The 20,146-nt window shown below is 32.8% G+C and overlaps 1 protein-coding gene across 6 annotated transcripts in view; it reads left to right on the forward strand.

The window, feature by feature from the left end:
- Positions 1–20,146, forward strand: part of Mipol1 (mirror-image polydactyly 1) — a 283,729-nt gene that overhangs the window by 124,680 nt on the left and 138,903 nt on the right. For 5 of the 6 annotated variants that reach the window (XM_063246733.1, XM_063246744.1, XM_063246739.1 and 2 more), the window contains one exon: positions 14,843–14,950. The exons of the other annotated variant lie outside the window; for it this stretch is intronic. In XM_063246733.1, the coding sequence (XP_063102803.1) occupies positions 14,843–14,950 (108 nt within the window). The remainder of the gene's footprint in view (positions 1–14,842; positions 14,951–20,146) is intronic. 6 annotated transcript variants of the gene reach the window in all.

Consider the following 20,146-nt stretch of genomic DNA (forward strand, 5'->3'; position numbering starts at 1 on the left):
AAAAGCTCTAAAAATGAGAAATTTTTTTAATGGAAGACTTATTTATTTTTTATTTTAAAGAGGGTAAAATTAAACAATAAAACAACATAAGAAAGCAATATAAGAAACATAAATTTCAAAGCAAGACAATCAGAGATCTTCATTATCTATCGTATTGTCTCGTTTTTTCCCCAAATAGTTGTCCATATCTTCACATACAGAGAATTCACACGAAACAACTTAGTATAGAGCTGATCTGAACAAGATAAGGTGTTTTAGGTCTTCAAGATCAGACAATAGGGAAGTCAACAATGACTGTCATAGTGTCTCATTCTCTTCAAAATAGCTGTCCATGTCTTCATGTGTGTTGAAATTAAACAAAACCAAACAGGCTAACGTCACTCTGAACAAAGAATAATAGTATTGCTGGATTTCATATCATGACGCTACGGAATCAGCACTGTAGTGTCTCTTTTTCTTTAAAGTAGTTGTTCATTTCATTTTGCGTTATATAATCAGTTCTCATAAATTGTTTATAGGTTCTATACATGCATGAGTCTCTTCATGTATTTCTGTGCTTTCTTAAAAGCCATTCTTTTTACTCTATAATGTTTTTAGAAATGCAACAGATTGTTCAAAGTATATTGGATATAAAGTATATGAAAAAAAGTAGTGAGTGAATGGAATTTTACTTTCGGATGGTTCTTATATTTTGTACATTGTAAATATGGCAGTGGAGCATAAACTCTTGGAATATTGTTTAAGGTACGTAATTTAATTGTAAGTTAAATGTATTATACATTTAGAATACATAATTTAAATCCTGTACAGCTACCGAAGATGAAATGCAAAATGTCATAGCTGACTATACAATGTCAGAAATATTAAAAATGTATTTAGTTAACCCAAAAGAAAAAGTCAGTATCAACACAGCAATATATTTTTGATTATGGACAGTTAGTTAACAAATACTCTCACCTAGTAACAGTAAAGCTAACACTATAAATAATTATATTAATGAAAATGAAATAAATATTTAATTTAAAAGTAGATATACTAAATTAAATGATTAAAAAGACCTATTTGTAAACAGTGTATTTCAAACAAGACACAGACAATTTGAAAGTAAAATGATAGAAAGATACAGCATGTTAAGTTTATGAGTTTAAAACCTAAAGCTCAAAAATCAATTATGTCATAAATACGTTGCTGTTCATACACATCATAGATCTTCAAAATAGCAGAAGTCCAAACTCAGAGAACTAAAAGAAGAAATACCACTGTGCAGTCATCATAATTGAAGACATCAACTTTGTCTGTCTGCAACTAGCAGATTTAGATAAATTCATTAACATTGCACAAAGTTTGACTTTTCCCTCATCATGACTTAATAGATGTTTATAAAATGAGTAATAACTATAGATTTTGTATTAGTTTTGCTAAAAAGATAGTCTATAAGCTAATTTAAACTAGAAATGACTGAAATCATAAAAAGTACATTTTTTTTGTCCACAAAAGAACTGAATAAAAATTTAACAAGAAAAAGATATTTACAATATGTCTAAAATTAGGAATTTAAGCAAGTCCTTTGAAATAATCTAAGGAGCAATGTCAGTAGAAAGGGAAATAAAAAAAGAAATAGTAATAATATGGAAACTTCATGCTAGTATATTTGAAAACTCAGATGAAGTGTACAGACTTCTTGTAAAACACTGTTTAGCAAACTTGTTTGTTTTCCATTGAGTAAATTTTGATAAATTATAATTTTAAAGACATCTGATATATATTATAAGACTTAAAATAAAAGACAACCAGATTTAAGAAGTTTGTGAAAATGTAAAATACTGGTATGGTTTAGATCTGGAATTTTTATGCTCAGAGGAAGGGCTAAAGAGGTTGGTTGTTTCCTGGGAATTGCTGTACTCATGTGGATTTATCCACTTGTGATGATGGAGGCTGAATGTGGTGTTGGGATATGGAGCCTGGTTGGAAGAGACAGATCACTGGAGGCATGAATCTGGAAGAGTGTTTCTCTCTCCCTGGCTCTGCCCTTATGTGGTATCTCTACAGCTTTCCCTCTGTTGGGCCCTATGAACTGAAAACATGAGCCAAAACAAAACTCTGTTCCTCTGAGTATGGATGGTCAGATATTTTGTGCTAGTGACAAGAAAGTTACTTAGACAAAGATTGAGGATACTTAATTATCTTTAAAAACAATGAAATTGGAATGCATATGCTATTCGGATTTTGATTGATATTACAATGATCATGCATGTTGCTTTTGTATGCACAACTCAATGGAATGGTGGAAAGCAACCGTGCATCTATTTTAAGTATATAATTCTGTTTTATAGTGTACTCATAAAGTTTTGCACTTACCACAATTTTAGAGAACTTTTTTTTTACCAATCCCTGAAAAAATCCTGTACTTATTATTAGCAGTTTTAGCAGTTACTCTCTCTCCATTTATTCTACCCAAATACACCCCACCTGATCTAGGCCACCATTACCTTATTGATTTGCCTATTCTAGACTTTATGTAAATATAACCCTACACTACGTGATCTTTTCTGACTGGCTTCTTTCATTTAACTTGTGTTCAAATTTCATCCTAGTGGCAGCTTGTGTTAGTACTTTTATAGCTGAGTTTATCCTTTTATAATTGTTGCATGATGATTTTATGGCTATACCTCATTTGGGTAATCCATTCATCAGTAAATGGACATTTGAATTATTTCCTCTTTTTAACTGTTATGACTAATGGTACTAAGAACATTCATGTAGAGGTGTTTGTGAAACATTTTCATTTCCGTTGGGTATATACCTGGAAGTTGAATTTTTGGCCTTGAATGGAACTGTAATTAACATTTTATGAACTTTCAAACTGTCTTCAAAACTACCCACATCATTTTACATTTCCATCTACAATGTATGAAGATTTTAATTTCTCTACATTTTTTACCAATACCTATTAGAGTCTTTTTATAGCCTTCAGTGGGTGTGAGGTAATGAATCATAGTTTTGTAGATTTTTTTAAAACTATAGTAAAAGATACATAACATAGACTTTACCTTCTTTACTAATTTTAAGTGTGCAGCTAGCTCAATAGTGTTGCATATGTGGCTTCTCATTGTTATGTATCACTGTCCATTTTCAGAACCATTTTCATGTTGCAAAGCTGAAGGTCTGTAGCTTTGAAAAATACTCCCCATTTCTTCTGTCCCTGATGGTGGAAACCACCATTTTTACATCCTATTTCTATGAATTTGACTATCATAAGTACCTTGTATATACACACACACACACACATGCATACATATGAAATAATGTAATATTTCTCCTGTTCTACTGTTACTGGTACTGGTTTATTTCATTTAGCATAATGTCCTCTATGTTTAAACATGTCAGAATTTTCTTTTTTAATGTTGAACATAATTCTATATTTATGTATATCACATTTCATGTGGCCATTTGCTGGTGAACATTTGGGGTGCTTCTACCTTTCAGCTATTATAAACAATGTTGTATTCTGTCTTTATTGGGGAAATATCTATTCCACTTATTTTGCCCATTTAATATTTTTTTATTTTTGTCATTGAATAGAAGATTCTTTATATATTATGGCTATTATATATTATGGCTATTAACCACTTAAAAGATATGTGCTTTGCATATGTTTTTCCTGTTCAGTGCATTGGCTTATCACATTGTTAATTTTGTCCTTTTAAGCTCAAAAGTTTTAGACTTTGATGTGGTCCTGTTTTACTTTTTCCTATCTTTTCTTTTTGTGTTGCATCTAAAAAATCACTGACAATTTAAATATCTTAAAATTTTTCGTATTTTTTAAGAGATTCAAGAGTATTTAACAGTATTCAGTATTCAGTATTTAACAGTATATAACAGTAGTTATACCTCTTATGTTTAGGACTTTGATCCACTAACAGTTAAATTTTTAATGTTTTGTTTTGTTGTGTTGTGTTGTTTTGTTTTTTGGTATCAGGGATCGAACTCATGACCTCTCATTTGCAGGCACTTGCACTGCTGAGCTAAATCACGGCACCAAGAGTTAATTTTTGTATGTAAAAGTAAGGGCCCAACTTCATTCCTTTGTTCACTTACTTTTGCACTATTTATTGAAAAGATTGTTTTTCTTCCACTATATAGTCTTGGCACCCTTATGAATAATTAGTTGGATTTAAGCTTGGGCTCTCTATTCTATGCCATTGATCTGTAAGTCTTTTATGCCAGTACTATCCTCTTGAATACTGTACCTGTGCAATAATTTTTTTAAAAAATTTATACTACATTCTTGTATTACATAATTTTTACAGTTATTACGGGGAGTTCATACATGCACACAACACATCATGATTTCTCTCTTTCTCTCTCTGTTCCTCCCTCCCTTCCTCTTCATTTCCTCTCTTTTCCACCTCCCATGCTCCTTCCAATTGTCAATCCTCTTTGAAATCAGGAAGTGTGAAAATCTCATGTTTTCCATGTGTCTTTTTCAGTTCTGGGGATTTAACTTGACCTCAGATCTGCTAGGAAAATACTCTGTTACAGCTACACCACCACCCTGCCGATCTTTCTTCTTTTTTTATTATAGGTTTTTATATACAGTTATGCAGATGAATAGATTTCATTTTTATAGATTCATGTATAAATGGAACATTGATTATTTCCATCCTGTTACTCCTTTTTCCATCGTTCTGCCCTTTCATTTTTCCTTCATCTTCTCTAATAGGCATCATTGTACTTTTTTGAGATTTTCTTATTAAAAAAATAAAAATGATACAGAATTTCAAAACAAAATAACAGGCAATCAACAATGGTTAATGTACCTTGTACTGTTATCTTCAAAGTAGTTGCTCAAATTATAAGACATAGGCATGAAAAATTTTTCAGACAATATAAGCACATATTCTTTTCAATAAACTAATAAAAATTAGTAGAATAATTATCTTAGCTGTCTTGAGTGTACATACATATTTTTTCATTTCCCTTTTCTTCTTTTCTCCATCCCAGTTGTTCTTTCCTTTTGAACAGTTTCTTCCCCTTTCACAATATCTATTGTACATTTTTTATCTTTATTTACTCAGAGTTTCTCATCCTAGGGAGATAATACAATGTTTACACATACAAGTCTAATTTATTTCACTTATGAGTATGGTCTCAAGTTGCATCCATTTACCTATAAAAGCCTTGAATTTATCATTCTTTATGTCTGAGTAGTACTCCATTATATAAAAATAGCACATCTTGTTTATGCAATCCTCAGTTAATGGCCATTTATGTTGTTTCCAAGATCTGGGTATTAAAAATTGTGCAGCTATAAACATGGGTGCACATATACTGTTGTGGTATGTTTTCAGCTCGTCTGTAAAAATACCCAGAAGGGGAGTAGCTGGGACAAATGGAACCTCTAATCTATTTTTTTGAGTTATCTCCACACTGATTTCCACAGTGCTTGTGCCAGTCTACATTCCCATCAATAATGGAGAAGGGTTCTTTTTTCCTCATGGCCCTGTCAGCTTTTGTTATTGGTTAATTTCTTAATGTTAGCTGTTCTTTCTGGAGTGAGATGATATCGCAGTGTTGTTTTAATTTGCATCTCTTGAATGACTAATGATGTTCAACATTTTTTCATATATTAATTTACCATTTGCATTTCTTCAACTGAGAGGCATGCATTCATCTCAGATCCCTGTTTTTGTATTGGGCCTTTGAATTTGGGCAGCTTGATTTTTTTCAGTTCTTTATATTTTCTGGATAGAAGTTCTTTGAGAGCATTTAGCTAAAATTTCCCAATTCATGGGTTTTCTTTCCAGTCTGTTTGTGATTTCTTTTGATGTACATGTTAATAAGATAATATCCCAGTTGTTGATTCTTTGAAGTATTTTTCATGCAGTTTGGATTCTGTTCATGAACTCTCTCTGAATGTATGGCTTCAGGATTTCTGCCTACTTTCTCTTCTGGTAGCTTTACTGTTTCTTTTTTAATCGTTAGCTCTTTGGGGGCTGGGGATTTAGTTCAGAGGCATAAGCTCCTGCCTTGCAAGCAGGCAGTCGTGAGTTCGATCCCTGGTACCGATAAAAATGAAAAAGACCAAAAAAAAAAAAAAAAAAATTCGTTAGCTCTTTGATCCATTTTGACTTTAGTGCATGGTGATAGAAATGGGTCTAGTTTTAGTCTTTGGCGTGTGAAAAGCCAGTTTTTCCAGCACCATTTATTAAAGAGGCTGTCTTTCTTCCAGTGAACATGTTTGGCTTCTTTATCAAAGATAAGGTGGTTGAGGTTGTGTCTGTAGTTGTGTCTGTATCATCTGTTCTTTTCCACTGGTCCTCAGGTCTGTTTTTGTGGGTTTTTTGCCAGTATCGTGCTGATTTTATCACAGTTCCTTTTATTTTCAAGTCAAGGATTGTGATACATCCTGCCTTGCCTTTGTTGCCCAGGATTGTTTTTGCTATTTTAGGTCTCTTCTATTCCAGATGAATTGTAAGATTGTGTTTTTCTAGTTCTGTGAGATATATTAACAGTATTTTGATCAATATTGTATTAAATCTGTATAACAGATTTGGTAGTATGGCCATTTTCACTCTCTTGATTCTTCCTGCCCATGACCAAGGGATATATTTCCATTTTCTGATATTCTCTTTAATCTCTTTTTCAGAGTACTTAATTTTCAATATATCAGGCCTTTGCTTCCTTTGGTAAGTTCGTTTCTCAGTATTTCATTTTTTTGAATGCTATTGCGAAGGGTGTGGTTTCCCTAGTTTTTCTCTCAGTGGGTTTGTTATTTGTGTACAGGAATGCTAATGGTTTTTGAGTGTTGCCATTATGTTCAACTGTGCTACTGAATTAGTTATTAAATCTGGACATCTTTTTTTTTTTTTTTTTTTTTTTGTGCTAAGGATTGAGCTCATGACTTTTTGGACTTGCCAGGCAGGTGCTTATGCCGCTGAGCTAAATCCCTGGCCCCTAAATCTGGATGTCTTTTGGTGAAGTTTTTGAGGTCTTCTTTGTAGAGAATCATATCATCTGAGAAACAGGCAATAGTGGACACCGCACCAATATACATTAAGCGCCATATAGAGAGCCTCATAGACCAATTCAGGAATGAAGTTATCAATGACCTGAAGCTAGAAGTATGCAGAATAGTTAGAGAAATGCTAAGCACCACCCAGGAAAAAACAGATGGTGGAATGGAAGAACAGAAAAAAAGGGGAGAATTGCTTGATGGAGAAAACAGAGAAAGCATTGAGTATGTGAAGCAGGTTCAAAGGGACTATCAAGAAATTAAGAAGTCTATCCAAGACTGGCATAACAGCTTGAAAGAAACTAAGGACAGACTATCTGAACTGGAGGGCAGACTTGAAATATGGGAGAATGAAATGAAAAACTTCTTAAAAATAACAAAGAAACAAACAGCAATAATACAAAGACAAGAAGATGATAAGAGGAGCCATAACTTAAGGATTAAGAACATAAAAGAAGAAGTAGGGACACAAACAAGTGAACTACAAAAGCTACTCACAGAAATAATCCAGGAGAATTTTCCTAATTTAGCAAAAGGTAAAGATACTCAGATGTATGAGGCATACAGGACCCCAGCTACCTACAACCCTAACAGAGAAACACCCAGGCATATAATAATAAAAATTCCAGAAATTCAATACAAGAACAGAATATTAAAGGCTGTAAGAGACAAGAAACAGATCACTTACAAGGGAACACCCATCAGAATCACAGCAGATTTCTCTTCACAAACCATCAAATCACGAAGAGCATGGGGGCAAATAATTCAAGCTTTGAAAGATAATAATCTCCAGCCAAGATTGAGATATCCTGCACAACTGTCCCTGGAAATTGATGGAAAAACGAGGTGCTTCCAGGATAAAGAGGAACTGGGGGAATTTGCAACCACTAATTCAACCCTACAGAAAGTATTGCAGGATATTCTAAAAAAAGAAAAATACAAAGAACCCAGAAATAGTGGCGGGGAGGCCACAACGAATGGAGCAGAGAACAAAATGAAGAAGACAAACTGACAGCTACTGACAGAAAAAGAGCTCAACAGAAATGAGACAGAGAATATTGGATGATAAGAACAGCTATTTTGGAGAAAATGACATCTTAATAGGTAATGCTGATTTAGTACCATCTTGTTTTGAAGTCTCATCTAGCTTTTGTTCTTCTGTCTCCAATGGTCTAAACAGGTTGTATCTTATTGGATTTTGTTATGTACGATAGTATAAGCAAAAACCTTTTAAAGACAAGGAGATTATACAGAGACCATTGTTCATTTTCTGTTAGTCGATTCTAAATACTCTATAATGCTGTCATTCTCTTAAATGGTTTTACATTGTTTTGATATACTTAATGCCACAGTATATGAAGTTGTACTCAAGGACTTCAGGGAGGGAGTCAATATGGTAACTCTTTTTGGGTCGGAAATATCTGGTGGTGAAACACTATTCTGCTTAAATGGTTATGTTTTGATCTGCCCTGTTTCGCTGTTATGCCCTCTTTTTTCTCAATCTCCACTCCATTATTTACTTTTTTATTTTTATCCATTTAATTAAAGGGAAAAATATAGCAGGATATAATATAGTAACCCACTTTGACTTTCTATTATCTCGATTTGAAGCCCTGTATTACTCTCACCATCTTGTTTTTGACTGAGGTTCCTCTATTCTGTTTTGCTGGATAGTATCAGGTTCGAAAGTTTAGGCATCAGCTGAGAGGATAATGAGATTCATTATAACGCCCATTCTCGTTGACTTTTATCTACTTTTGAAGACCTACAGTATCTCCAATGTTTTAGTTTTGTCGGTTTTATTCTTTACGGTTTTGTTCAATGGTATTACAACTAATGATATAGGCAATTCTATTAGAAATAGCGGGAGGCATTATGATAACCATTGTTGATCACCTTGTATTATGTTTTTATATTATCTATTATATCCACCCTTTTGACTTGACTGATTCTGTTCTGTTATGTCACATTTGGTTTTACTCTCTTCCAAAAAAGCAATAAGAACCGTGGGAGCAATGAAACCCAAAATGTGTAATAGTCACTGTACAAAAGAGAGGAAAAGAAAGTGCTCTAAACTATATAACTGCATGTATATTTAAATGTATAAGATAGAAAATGATATCGCAGAGTTTTATTGGATCATTGAACGGAACTGTTTGCAGTATCATTGTTGGAATGTCCACTCTACAGGCTTTAATTTTGTGACTTGAACAATTATTTCTAAGATGGCAATATGTAATCCATTAACTAGTGATTCCCTACTGCGCATTTTTTTCTTCTGTAAATCTGTATAACTTGTACCCCTTCACTGTTTTTTTTCTTTCTTTTCTTTTCTCCTTAAATAAAAATAAAAAAATAAAAATAAAAATAAGAGAATCATATCATCTGCAAATAATGATACCTTAATTTCTTCCTTTCCTACCCTTATTCATCTTATTTCTCTCTCTTGTCTAATTGCTCTGCCTAATATGTCTAGAACTTAGTGAACAGGAGTGTTGATAGTGGACTGCCTTTTCTTGTTCCTGAGGATGAATACTCTCAAGTTATGTGAATTTGATGTTGGCTGTTGGTTTGTTGTAAATGTTTTTTATCAGATTGAGGCAAAGACTATTCCAATTTTCTATAGGGTGCAGTTACAGTTCAATATGTAAGGGCTATTTATAAAAGGGTAAAATTGTTACAGATAAGTTTTATCATACATGATTGATATATATTTGGATCTGTTGATGTTGCCATATCCTATATGAATTTTCTCTCTATAATACAGTGTCTTAGTCTGATTCTTTTAAAATGAGTAGGTCATGGAGGTACACAATATCAAGGTGCAAAGAAATCCAAAATCATAACAGTAGTTACTAGATAAGGCAAAGAAGGCTAACCTAAAATTAATTGTAATTAGAGAAAATTAGAGAGCATTATTCATGAAATAAAAAATTAAGTATACTGTAGTAAAATTTACAAGCCGAAAACTTTTAAACTATGAGCAAAGAATCCAACATACAATTATATGAGGGATATGAAACCCCAAATTGTCAATACAGAAGAACTTCTGGACTGCATATGATAGTCAAAATCCAGGAGTGCAGCTAAAGTACAGAATCTTAGAAACTGTAAATTAAAAAAGAGCAATAAATCCACTGTAAATATAAAGTCATCAGGATTATAGCAGGCTTCTCAACACCAGTCTTAAAGGCCACAAGATGTTGGAGTGAAGTGTTACAAGCCTTAAGTGGAAAACAACTTTCAACTGAGACTCTTATCTTCTGAAAAATTATCTTTTAAAATTCTTGGAGAAACAAGGACATTTAATGACAAAGATCATTTCAAGAAATTCATGACCACTGATCTATTACTCCAAAACAGTCGCAAGGATATATTGCTAGAAATAATGAAGCCAACAATCAGCAAATATGATTACTTAAAGAAATGGGAAAAATAAAATTAATCAACAATAGAAAAATAACACAAGAAATAGGTTAGTATCTCTCAGTAATAATTTGCTGCTAAAGCATTCCTTTTCAAAATAAATGGTTTCATCTTCCCAATCAAAAGACACAGATTGGCAGACCTGATCAAAAAACAAAACCCAACAATAGACTGCATACAAGAAACCTCTAATCCAAGAAAAAGTTCATATTCTATAAAAGTCAATAGAAGGAAAATAATATTCCATGCCACGAGATTCCAACAGCAAGCAGAGTAGCTATCTTATTTTCAGACATAATTGACTTCAAGTTAAAACTCACTGGATAAGGCAGAGAATATTACTCTATGTTAGTTGAGTGACTCAACAGGAAGAGATAACAATTGTATATATATATATATATATATATGCCAAACATTGGCACACCCAACTTCATAACAGACACTATTAGAAATCAGATTTCAAAATAGCATCAACACTATCATACTGGGTACCTCAATACCCAACTTTCACAAATAGATCAAAGAGAACAAAAAATTAAAGAAGTAATCAATTGAAGCATAGCTTTGAACAAATGGACCTAACTACAATACAGCATTACATACTTCTCAGAAGCACACAAAATGTTCTCCAAATAAACTAACATACTAGCACACAAAATGTTCTCCAAATAAACCAACGTACCAGCCCATAAAGCTTACTTAAATACAAAGAACTTATACTTCATGTATGTTAGTGCCCCGAAACTAGAAATCAATGGCAAAACACCAGAAATTTGCCACATCCTTGGACATAAAACAGCACACACTTAAATAATCTGTGGGTCAGTGACAAAAATCAATGAAGAAATTAGCTCCTAAAATCATATGATTATGGCAGTACAGCATACTGGAATCTATGGGAAAGTAATAGGAGTCATAAGAAGGAAATTCGTTACTGTGACTACTCCAAACAGAGCAAGTACAAATAAGTAACCTAGAAAAATAAGAATAGTCTATATCCCACTCAAGTATCAGGAAGAAACTTATAAAGAGCAGAGCAGCAGATAATGAAATTGAGACTAATAAAAGTACAAAGAATGAAAGAGCTGGCTTTCAAAGAAGAAACAAAATTAATGAACCCCTAACTAAATTCACCATAAGAAGGAAAGAAAAGATACATCAATGCAAATAGGAAAAAGGCAAAATCACAACAGACAGTGAGTGCTAAACCCAAGTTAGTAGTAACTGCTATGAAACTTTTACTCACTCTGTACAAATCTCAGAATCCAGAAGACGTGGACAGATTCCTTGAAACATATTAATCACCAAAGCTGAACCAAAAATATATAAAAAATTTGATCGGTTCAAAAACAGGCAACAGTAGTTAAACAGAGAGTAACAAAAGGAGCGGGGAGCTATCAACTAGAAAAGAACAGGACCTGATGGATACACTGCTGATTCTACTCAATGTCCAAGACTGTTTTAGGAAAGATGTAATACCTATACCCCTCAACCTCTTTAGTGAAGTTGAAAAGGGAAGAATACTTTCAAACTCATTGCTACAAGCTTGCAATATTTAGATTTAAAAAACCAGACAAGGACCAACCAAAAAGAAAACTACAGAAGAGTCTTTATAATGACTATAGATACAAAAAGTCTCAACAGGATGCTGGTAGCCAGAATGCAACAAATCATCACAAACATCATACATCATGACCAGTGAAACTTTATCCTAAGACTACAAGGATGATGCAGTGTACACAAATCAGTAAATGTGGTCCATCACACAAACAAGGACAAAAATCAGGATCATCTCATCAGGTGCAAAAAATATCCACCATCCAGTCATAAGAAAAGCCTCTGAAGAAAACAGGTATAGAAGGACCTTATATCAACCTAATAAAAGTCACGACAGACCTACTGCCAACATTATATTAATTGGAGAATAGACAAAAACTTTCTCTAAAATCAGGAGCAAGACAAAGATTTCCACTATCACCACTCTTGTTCAATACAGTAGTTGAAACACTAGCCTGGGAAACCAGGCAAGAGAAAGAAATAAAAGGGAATATATAGGAAACAAGAAGTTAAATTATCATTATTTACAGTTAACATGATCCAAAAATTCATTACCTGCAGATGACATGACCCAAAAATTTCACTAAACCACTCCTAATAAACAAATTCAGTAATGGGTCCACATATAAAATCAACACACAAAAGTCAATAGTTTTCCTGTACACCAGCGATTAAGCCATTCAGAAGTTTGGAAACTAATACTATTCACAGTTACCTCAGGAAAAATATTCAGAAATTACCCTAACCAGGGAAATAAAAGACCTCTTTAATAAAGCTAAAGTGTTCTAAAAGAGGATATCAAAGAAAACATTACAAAATAGAAAAGTATCCTTTCATTCTGAATAAGCAACAGAAATATCATCAAAATAGCTATTTTAACAAAATTGATGCATAGATTTAACCCCAGTTAAATTAGATTACCAACTACATTCCTTACAAAACTGGAGAAAACAATCCTACATATGTATGAAACAAAAATCAGAAGACAACAATAATCCTGGACAATAGGAAAAAAACAGGAAACATAATTCCAGATTTGAGGTTGTAGTACAAAGCTACAGTGCTTAAAAACAACACGGTGCTACCAACAAAATGGAAGTATGAATTAATGGAACAGAATAGCGGAAGCAGAAACAAGCTGAAGCACATTGAGCCATCTGATCTTTGGCAAAGAGGCCAAATGCACATACTGGAAGAAAGATAGTGTTTTTCAAAAATGGTGCTGGGAAAACTGGTTACCATGTGCACAAGACGGAATCTAGACTCTTACATCTTGCCAAGTATGAAAATAAAATGAAAATTGCAGACCTAAATATTAGAACGGAAACACTGAGTCTAGTGAACTCACAGTTTTCATCCTAGGTCAATGTTAAACCTCATAAATGAAAATAAATGGCACATTTATGTCTTCAGCCGAAATATGTAAATTTATTTTTTATTTTTTGCTTCATATAGATGAGATCATTTATTTGGATGCCATTTCAAATTTACTTAAATTAATAAATTACTGGTGAAATACTTCTTTACTATGCTTCCTCGCTTTATATATAACCCTAATATTTCCACCTTTGTTGGATTTTTTAATATTCTCTTCTTCAGTTTTAGCTTAGAAAACCATGTATCCAAAGTAAAATCAATTCAGATAACTGCTCCACGAGTCATTCATAGGTAGTCAAAACTTACCTTTGAATTCTCATAGATCACATTTGGTCATTCTGTTATAATACCTAATAATTCTGTATTAAAATTGATTAAAAATATAAAGGATAAGTTTAGTAAAGACATTGGTACTAGGTTTTAACAAAATAATGTTATTAATTTTCTTGGCACATGATTTTGTCTTCACTCCATGACCAAATATTTTAACTGTTATGGGCTTAAAAAGGACAGAGACATAGTTAAATGGAAATCATGTATTCTCTCTCAATAAAGGTCAAATGATACATGCCAGAGAGCTTTCATGTAATTAAAAGACATGTGGCACCTGCAAAGCACATGGTGGAATAGACATGGTGATGTAAATGTATCAGCCATAGAATCAGTCAGTTCTGTATCATATTTGCAGAATTTAACTGTAACAAATTCCCTATTAATTTGAAATGTCTTGATTTTCTGATTACTTTAATTTGTATCTGTTTTATAATTATATTTTGTATGCATGGCATGTGTATACTCAATATTTGTATAAAAATATATCTAACTCAATGTCAGGAGTCTGGTAAGTCTTTTCAAAGGATTTGTATATTGCTCACCACTGAGAAGTACTGGGTATGGAAACAGATACCATCATTAAAAATAAAGAGATGAGTTTTTGATTTTTACTGAAACATGTTTAATATTGTATTTCTTTACTCTCACATATCTTCATGCTCTTCTATATTGCAATGTATCACTTGATAGCCTGTGTAATTATTGTGTAAACATACTACTTTATGTATATTTTTATGAGTAATTCTATTTGAAAAATAATTCATCAGCGAATATATTACTTAATTAGAATCCTTTGTAAGTTTTAGAAGCATGTTCAATTCAATTAACAACTACATAGAATAATTTGGTTAATAAGGAAAATAATTTTAAATACAGTTGGATATTAATTTGGAAAGAAGTATTTTGTGAGATATTTATATTAATAAAACTAACTAAAATTTATAATCGAATAATCAGAATGCTGTGAACAATGTTATTTTGTTTGTAGTCAGTATTACTTTTACTTACCTTTATTGTTGGGGGCAAAACTTGGCTCTTTAGAGAATACAGTGGTATTATTTACATTAATTCATACAGCTTGGTGAAAAAAATGTGCTAACTCCTTTACTTAATGGGATTCTTCCCCCGTGGCAGTGCAAACGGCTCGAGCAGGAGCTTCATCATCTGAAAGAGCAGAACCAGACTTCAGCAAACAACATGAGACATCTGACTGCTGAAAACAATCAAGAACGTGCTCTGAAGGTAAATCTCTGTTCCTTCTTGCAGGCAAATTAAGGTTGTAAGCCCTTGGTGCCAGCTTTCTGTGCTGCATATATCAGTTGTGTACATTTCAGCAGAAGTGAGCTGTGGTGTTTGCCAACAACCCCTTCTTTAAACACAGATACAGCACCCTTCTGTTATGGTATTATTTTATTTCATGTATCTGTTCATGAAAACAACCTATTTTTGAATTTTGAGTGGTAGAATATTAAAAACTTTGGTACATATGCCTTTTAAAAATATTTTTAACTGTTATAGTTATTAAAAAGTGCACACATTAAAAGAAAAAAATTAAATCATGGTCCTTTGCTGTTTATTGATATTATCATAATTTTTCAGTGAGCTATAATATTAGTAATTCATAAAACTCATACTCCATAAAGGATTTGGGAACATATTTAGGATTTGTAAGAATATTTACAGTGCTATAATAAAAGAAAGATAATATATTTAGCTAGAATTTTAAACCATACTGTTTCATTATAATGTAGGTCCGTCCAGTAATCATGAAAAAGGACATTATTTTGATTCTACTAATTTTTTTCCTTGAAATGTTTGTGACTTCCCATTCTACCTTCTATATTTGCCCCAGTTTCTAGAATATGGCTTGAGACACAGTAATGTTCTTTACCCTCAAGGTGCTTGCATTCTCATTAACACGTTAAAAGTGAAAATTCATAAGAAACATAGGAGTCATCTTTGTTTTTTTGTGCAGTAAGAAAAGATTTGCTACCAAGAGGATTGTCTTACACTTTGTCATCTTAAATTCATATTTTTCTGTAAATTACAGAATCGTGTTCTTAATAAATTAGTTAAGGATTGATAAAATCTTCTGACATTTAGTAAAATAGTAACATTTTGATGTAGAATTGTTTTTAATTTTTTCAAGGAAAGGTTTCACAGAAAGCAAATTTTTCTACCAAATATATTTAGCTTTATTTTAAAATTTTTAGATGCCAACTCATTACTGTTATTATTGTTTAGTGCATTCTTTCTATCAAATTTATAGATAGACCATAAAGATGAATAAGAAAACAGATATAGATTTCTGGGATTGAAAGAATGGATTATTTCATGAAAATTAAGTATAATAATTTTAAACTACCTTTTTTGGGAGGGGTACCAGCAGTCGAACATAAAACCTCATGCTTGTCAGGAAGGTTCTGTGCCACTGAGCTATATCCCCAGCTAAACATAATAATTTTTAAGCATTATTTGCAAAAAAAAAAGTCAAGATTGTTTTAATGGCCACTTCTGAGGGCTGAGGATTTAGCTCAGCCGCATAAGTGCCTGCCTGGCAAGCACAAGGTCCTGAGTTTGATCTCAGGTGCCAAAAAAAAAAAGGCAATTTCTGTAATACTTCCAAATTTCTTATTAGTGTTAGGGGGTACATTTTTGTATGCTTAATATAAAATGTATGTCTGTTTTATTAAAAAGGGAAGCTAAGGGGGTGGTGATGCACTTCTGTTATCCCCCACTCTGGGAGGGGAAGGCAGGAAGAGCTCCTGTTCTTATGGCATCACCTGCTATTTATGTCCTAATGAAAATCATGTTGAAGCCTCACTTGAATATCTGAATGTCTCCTTACCTGGCAAGTTTGAAACCAGATGCTTTAACTCCATATGTAGGAAGACAGTCTGTCTAATTCAGATATGTTATAGTCTGTATAATTCAGCATTGATTTCTAATCATATCCTCTTTTGTTATAAAAGTAGGAAAAGTTAAATATTTTCTCAGTATTTCTTTTTTGCCAGTGAAATGTAACAAGGAGCCTACAACAGAATTAGAGACAGAAAGGATCTCTCTGGAAAATATTATTCGGATACAAGGGAGTTGAAGCAAACACCATTACTCCCTCCCTTTTATTACCTTTTAATACCTACCTGATGTCTGGAACTATAGGAACCATTTTATAGCAATAAAAAGTCCAAGATAAGCTTTTGACCTCATTGAGTCTCATAACGAGTGAGCTACTAAGAGAACATTAAGCTCCTATATTCTGATTTTTTTTTTGCTGAAAGAATAAAGCTCTATATTTTATATAATTCTCATTGCTTCTATTATTTACATCAGCTTGATCCAATAACACCTATTCATTAATCCTCTTAGACATGTAGGCTATAGTAATTGACATAATCATCATGCTCTTTTAAGATCTCACCCACCACAAAGCAGTTCACCATCCAGTCCTATCAATTATGCAGTGGCTGTTTCCTATTTTACTCTCATTTTTATTCTACACTATCAAGGCCATGACCAGACAGTGATAATATTGATATCGCCCAGATTTTTCTATCCTAATCAGATACATTGTCATCATCTATAAGTCTAAAACACAAGATACTCTTTTCCATCCCTAAACGTTACTATATCTTACATTTTCAGGAATATAAGAAAATGTGGATACTTGAATAACACTCCTGTATTAAAAAATGAGAAAAGATGGTTAAATCTTTATTGTAAGAATAGTTTAAAACATTATTGAGATGACAGGAAAACAAAGAATCTGCAAATGCACCAAAGATGAAAAAAAAATGAGAAAAAAGTAATAAAACCTATGGTCAACAACTGTCTGTCATCTTCAGTTGAATTTGTCAAATCTTGGTGAATTTGAGCTTCCATTTTAAACACCATGAGGGCAAGACTGAAGGGAATATCATGAGACATCCTCTCTAAAGCAGATGAGATGGCATCCACATTAGTATTTAAGGCAACTTGACTTGAATTGAAGGGAAGAAATCTCTGAAATTTTATCATTCATCAGAGGCTTTCAGGTTGTTCATTAACACGTAGGCAATTAATACCCTGCTGACTAAGCTTGGGCCTGAGAGCGGAGGCTTTAATTTTAGTGGTCCTGACCCACAAAGAACAAACCAAAACAAATCAGTCTTCACAATTTGCATCCAGCAATTCTGATAAAGTCAGAAACCTTGAACTAATACAAAAAGAAATTAGAAAATACATAACAGTAAAAAAAATAATAATAACAAAAGCCAGAAGAAAGGTAAGACAACAAAATCATATAGTTCAACAAGCAGTTTGGGTATTTTAATTATCCATTATAGAATATATTTTAAGTGTGTTCTGTATTTTTGAGGAAAAAGAAAGGCTTGAAAGGAAGAGCCAGAAAACTGACTTCACTGTATTTGATAGAAAACTAGGTTGAAGTTAGATAAATTTAAAGTAAGTAAAACACTTAGTAAATATGTTGAACAGAAGATTACACAATTTTAAGAAATTATTGTAATCTAGAAGATGGATTTGAAACCCATATTGAAGTTGAAGTCAGAGAGACAAAGAAATGAAAAATACAAAAGAGATACTGAAGGACGCAAGAGTTTAAAAATAAATCTGCTTAGAGTTCCAGTGGAGGTAAGGTAGGGAATGGGGAAAAGTCAAGAGAAAATTTTTTTCAAGTCATCAAATGGCAGAAATCTCAGATCTGAGAATCCCAAATGAATTTCAGCCATGCTGAATTTTTAAAACTTGCTGAACACTGTGGTTTAGATAGCCATTTGACATTAGACGGACTATTATAAAAGTTATGTTGACAAAGGAGTGGCAGAATTGCTGACTTTACAGCAGCAATCGTAGAATAATATTTGTAATCCGCGGAGAACAAGAAGAATAGTGCTTTATCTGTTTCAGAGATAAAGTAACTGTAGAAAGGAAGAACGAGGTACAGTTAATATGAATAACTGTCTTTAGTTGCTTCCTGTTGCCCAACATCTTCTAAAAACACTTGGGACACTACACTGTAGTTTTACGCTGCTCCCCCACTTTTGTCCCTTTTTGCACCATTGCTGTCTACCTGTGCTAAACCCAAGATACTCCCTACTTCATGGGGTTTTCAAAAGGTAGCATGTTATTTCATTTTGTCTGATTTTTTTCTCTTGCTTTATTTAATATTGCCTCTAATATTACTTAATCTCCTATAAATCATAAATTTCTTCAGCATAAAGACATCTTTTTTAAATGTTGCTGTTCACTTGGAATTTAGCACATTGTTTGGCTCATATTATGCAATCATTAGTTTTTTTTAAATAAATAGCTTTTAAGACATCCTCATTGATGTTAATATTTTATTATCAATATGTTCAAGACAGTATTAACATGGAATTATTCCGATATAATACTGTCTTAGTAATCACTTATGCCAAGCTATAGGAGGATTTCTATTTTATGCCAAAGTTTCTTACCTCATGAATTGAACAAAGCCTTTTCTAGTTTTCACTGTGACTTAAAAATAGACTAATAGGGGCTGGGGATTTAGCTCAGCGGCATAAGCGCCTGCCTTGCCAGCAGGCGGTCGTGAGTTCAGTCACCGGTACCGATAAAAAGGAAAAAGGCAAAAAAAAAAAAAAAAGATTAGTAGAAAACCTTTTACTTTATTCATCTTATTTTAGAGTTTAGAGTTCACTGCAGGATAAGATTTTTTTTAAGGGGTCTCACTGTGTAGTGCAGGTTGCCCTTGAACTTGCTTATGTAGCCCAAGCTAGCCTTGAACTCATGGCAATCCTCCTACCTCGGCCTCCCTAATGCTGTGAGATAAGCTGTTTTTTGAGAATGGATAAATACAAAGTACCATGCATTTACTTGATAGTAAATGCATAATAACAGTTTATTATGTTGAAATCATCTGTCACGATGAGTTACTATTATTTTTCCAAAGCAACAATATTACTGTCTTTGATACCAGCACTTTACTGAGAGTGGGATATGGTTTTAAATTATTTTGAAGTATCATACATAACTCTGGGAATGGATTTTGAATGTTAAAATCTTGAATTTCCCATTTACTAGATATACAACATTAGGGAATCCAGTTAACTTTTATAACTGTTGGTTTCCATATTTGTGAGATACTACATTTAGGTATATTATTCCAACTGATAAAAATGTGAACAGCCTCTATGTATGATACATTATGCCAGTATTACATATATAGAATTCTGTAGAATAATAGGGCATTGATATAGCTGTCAAAGACCTGTTTTCTTCTCTCTGTTCTTTCATGAACCAATTATATGGGCTTTATCAAATTATTTTCTGTGTTCGAAATGGGGAGTTGGATAACTTCCAGAAGAATTCAAATTAGAATATATTGTGAGTTTACAAATTTGTAATACAGTATTGTAGCTTACTCATTTATTCAATAATATGTATTTCTGAGATGAT

This window comes from Cavia porcellus, unplaced genomic scaffold (genome assembly GCF_034190915.1).
Source record: "Cavia porcellus strain 051 isolate PalLab524CR breed Dunkin Hartley unplaced genomic scaffold, mCavPor4.1 scaffold_1, whole genome shotgun sequence".
Classification (NCBI taxonomy): domain Eukaryota; kingdom Metazoa; phylum Chordata; class Mammalia; order Rodentia; family Caviidae; genus Cavia; species Cavia porcellus.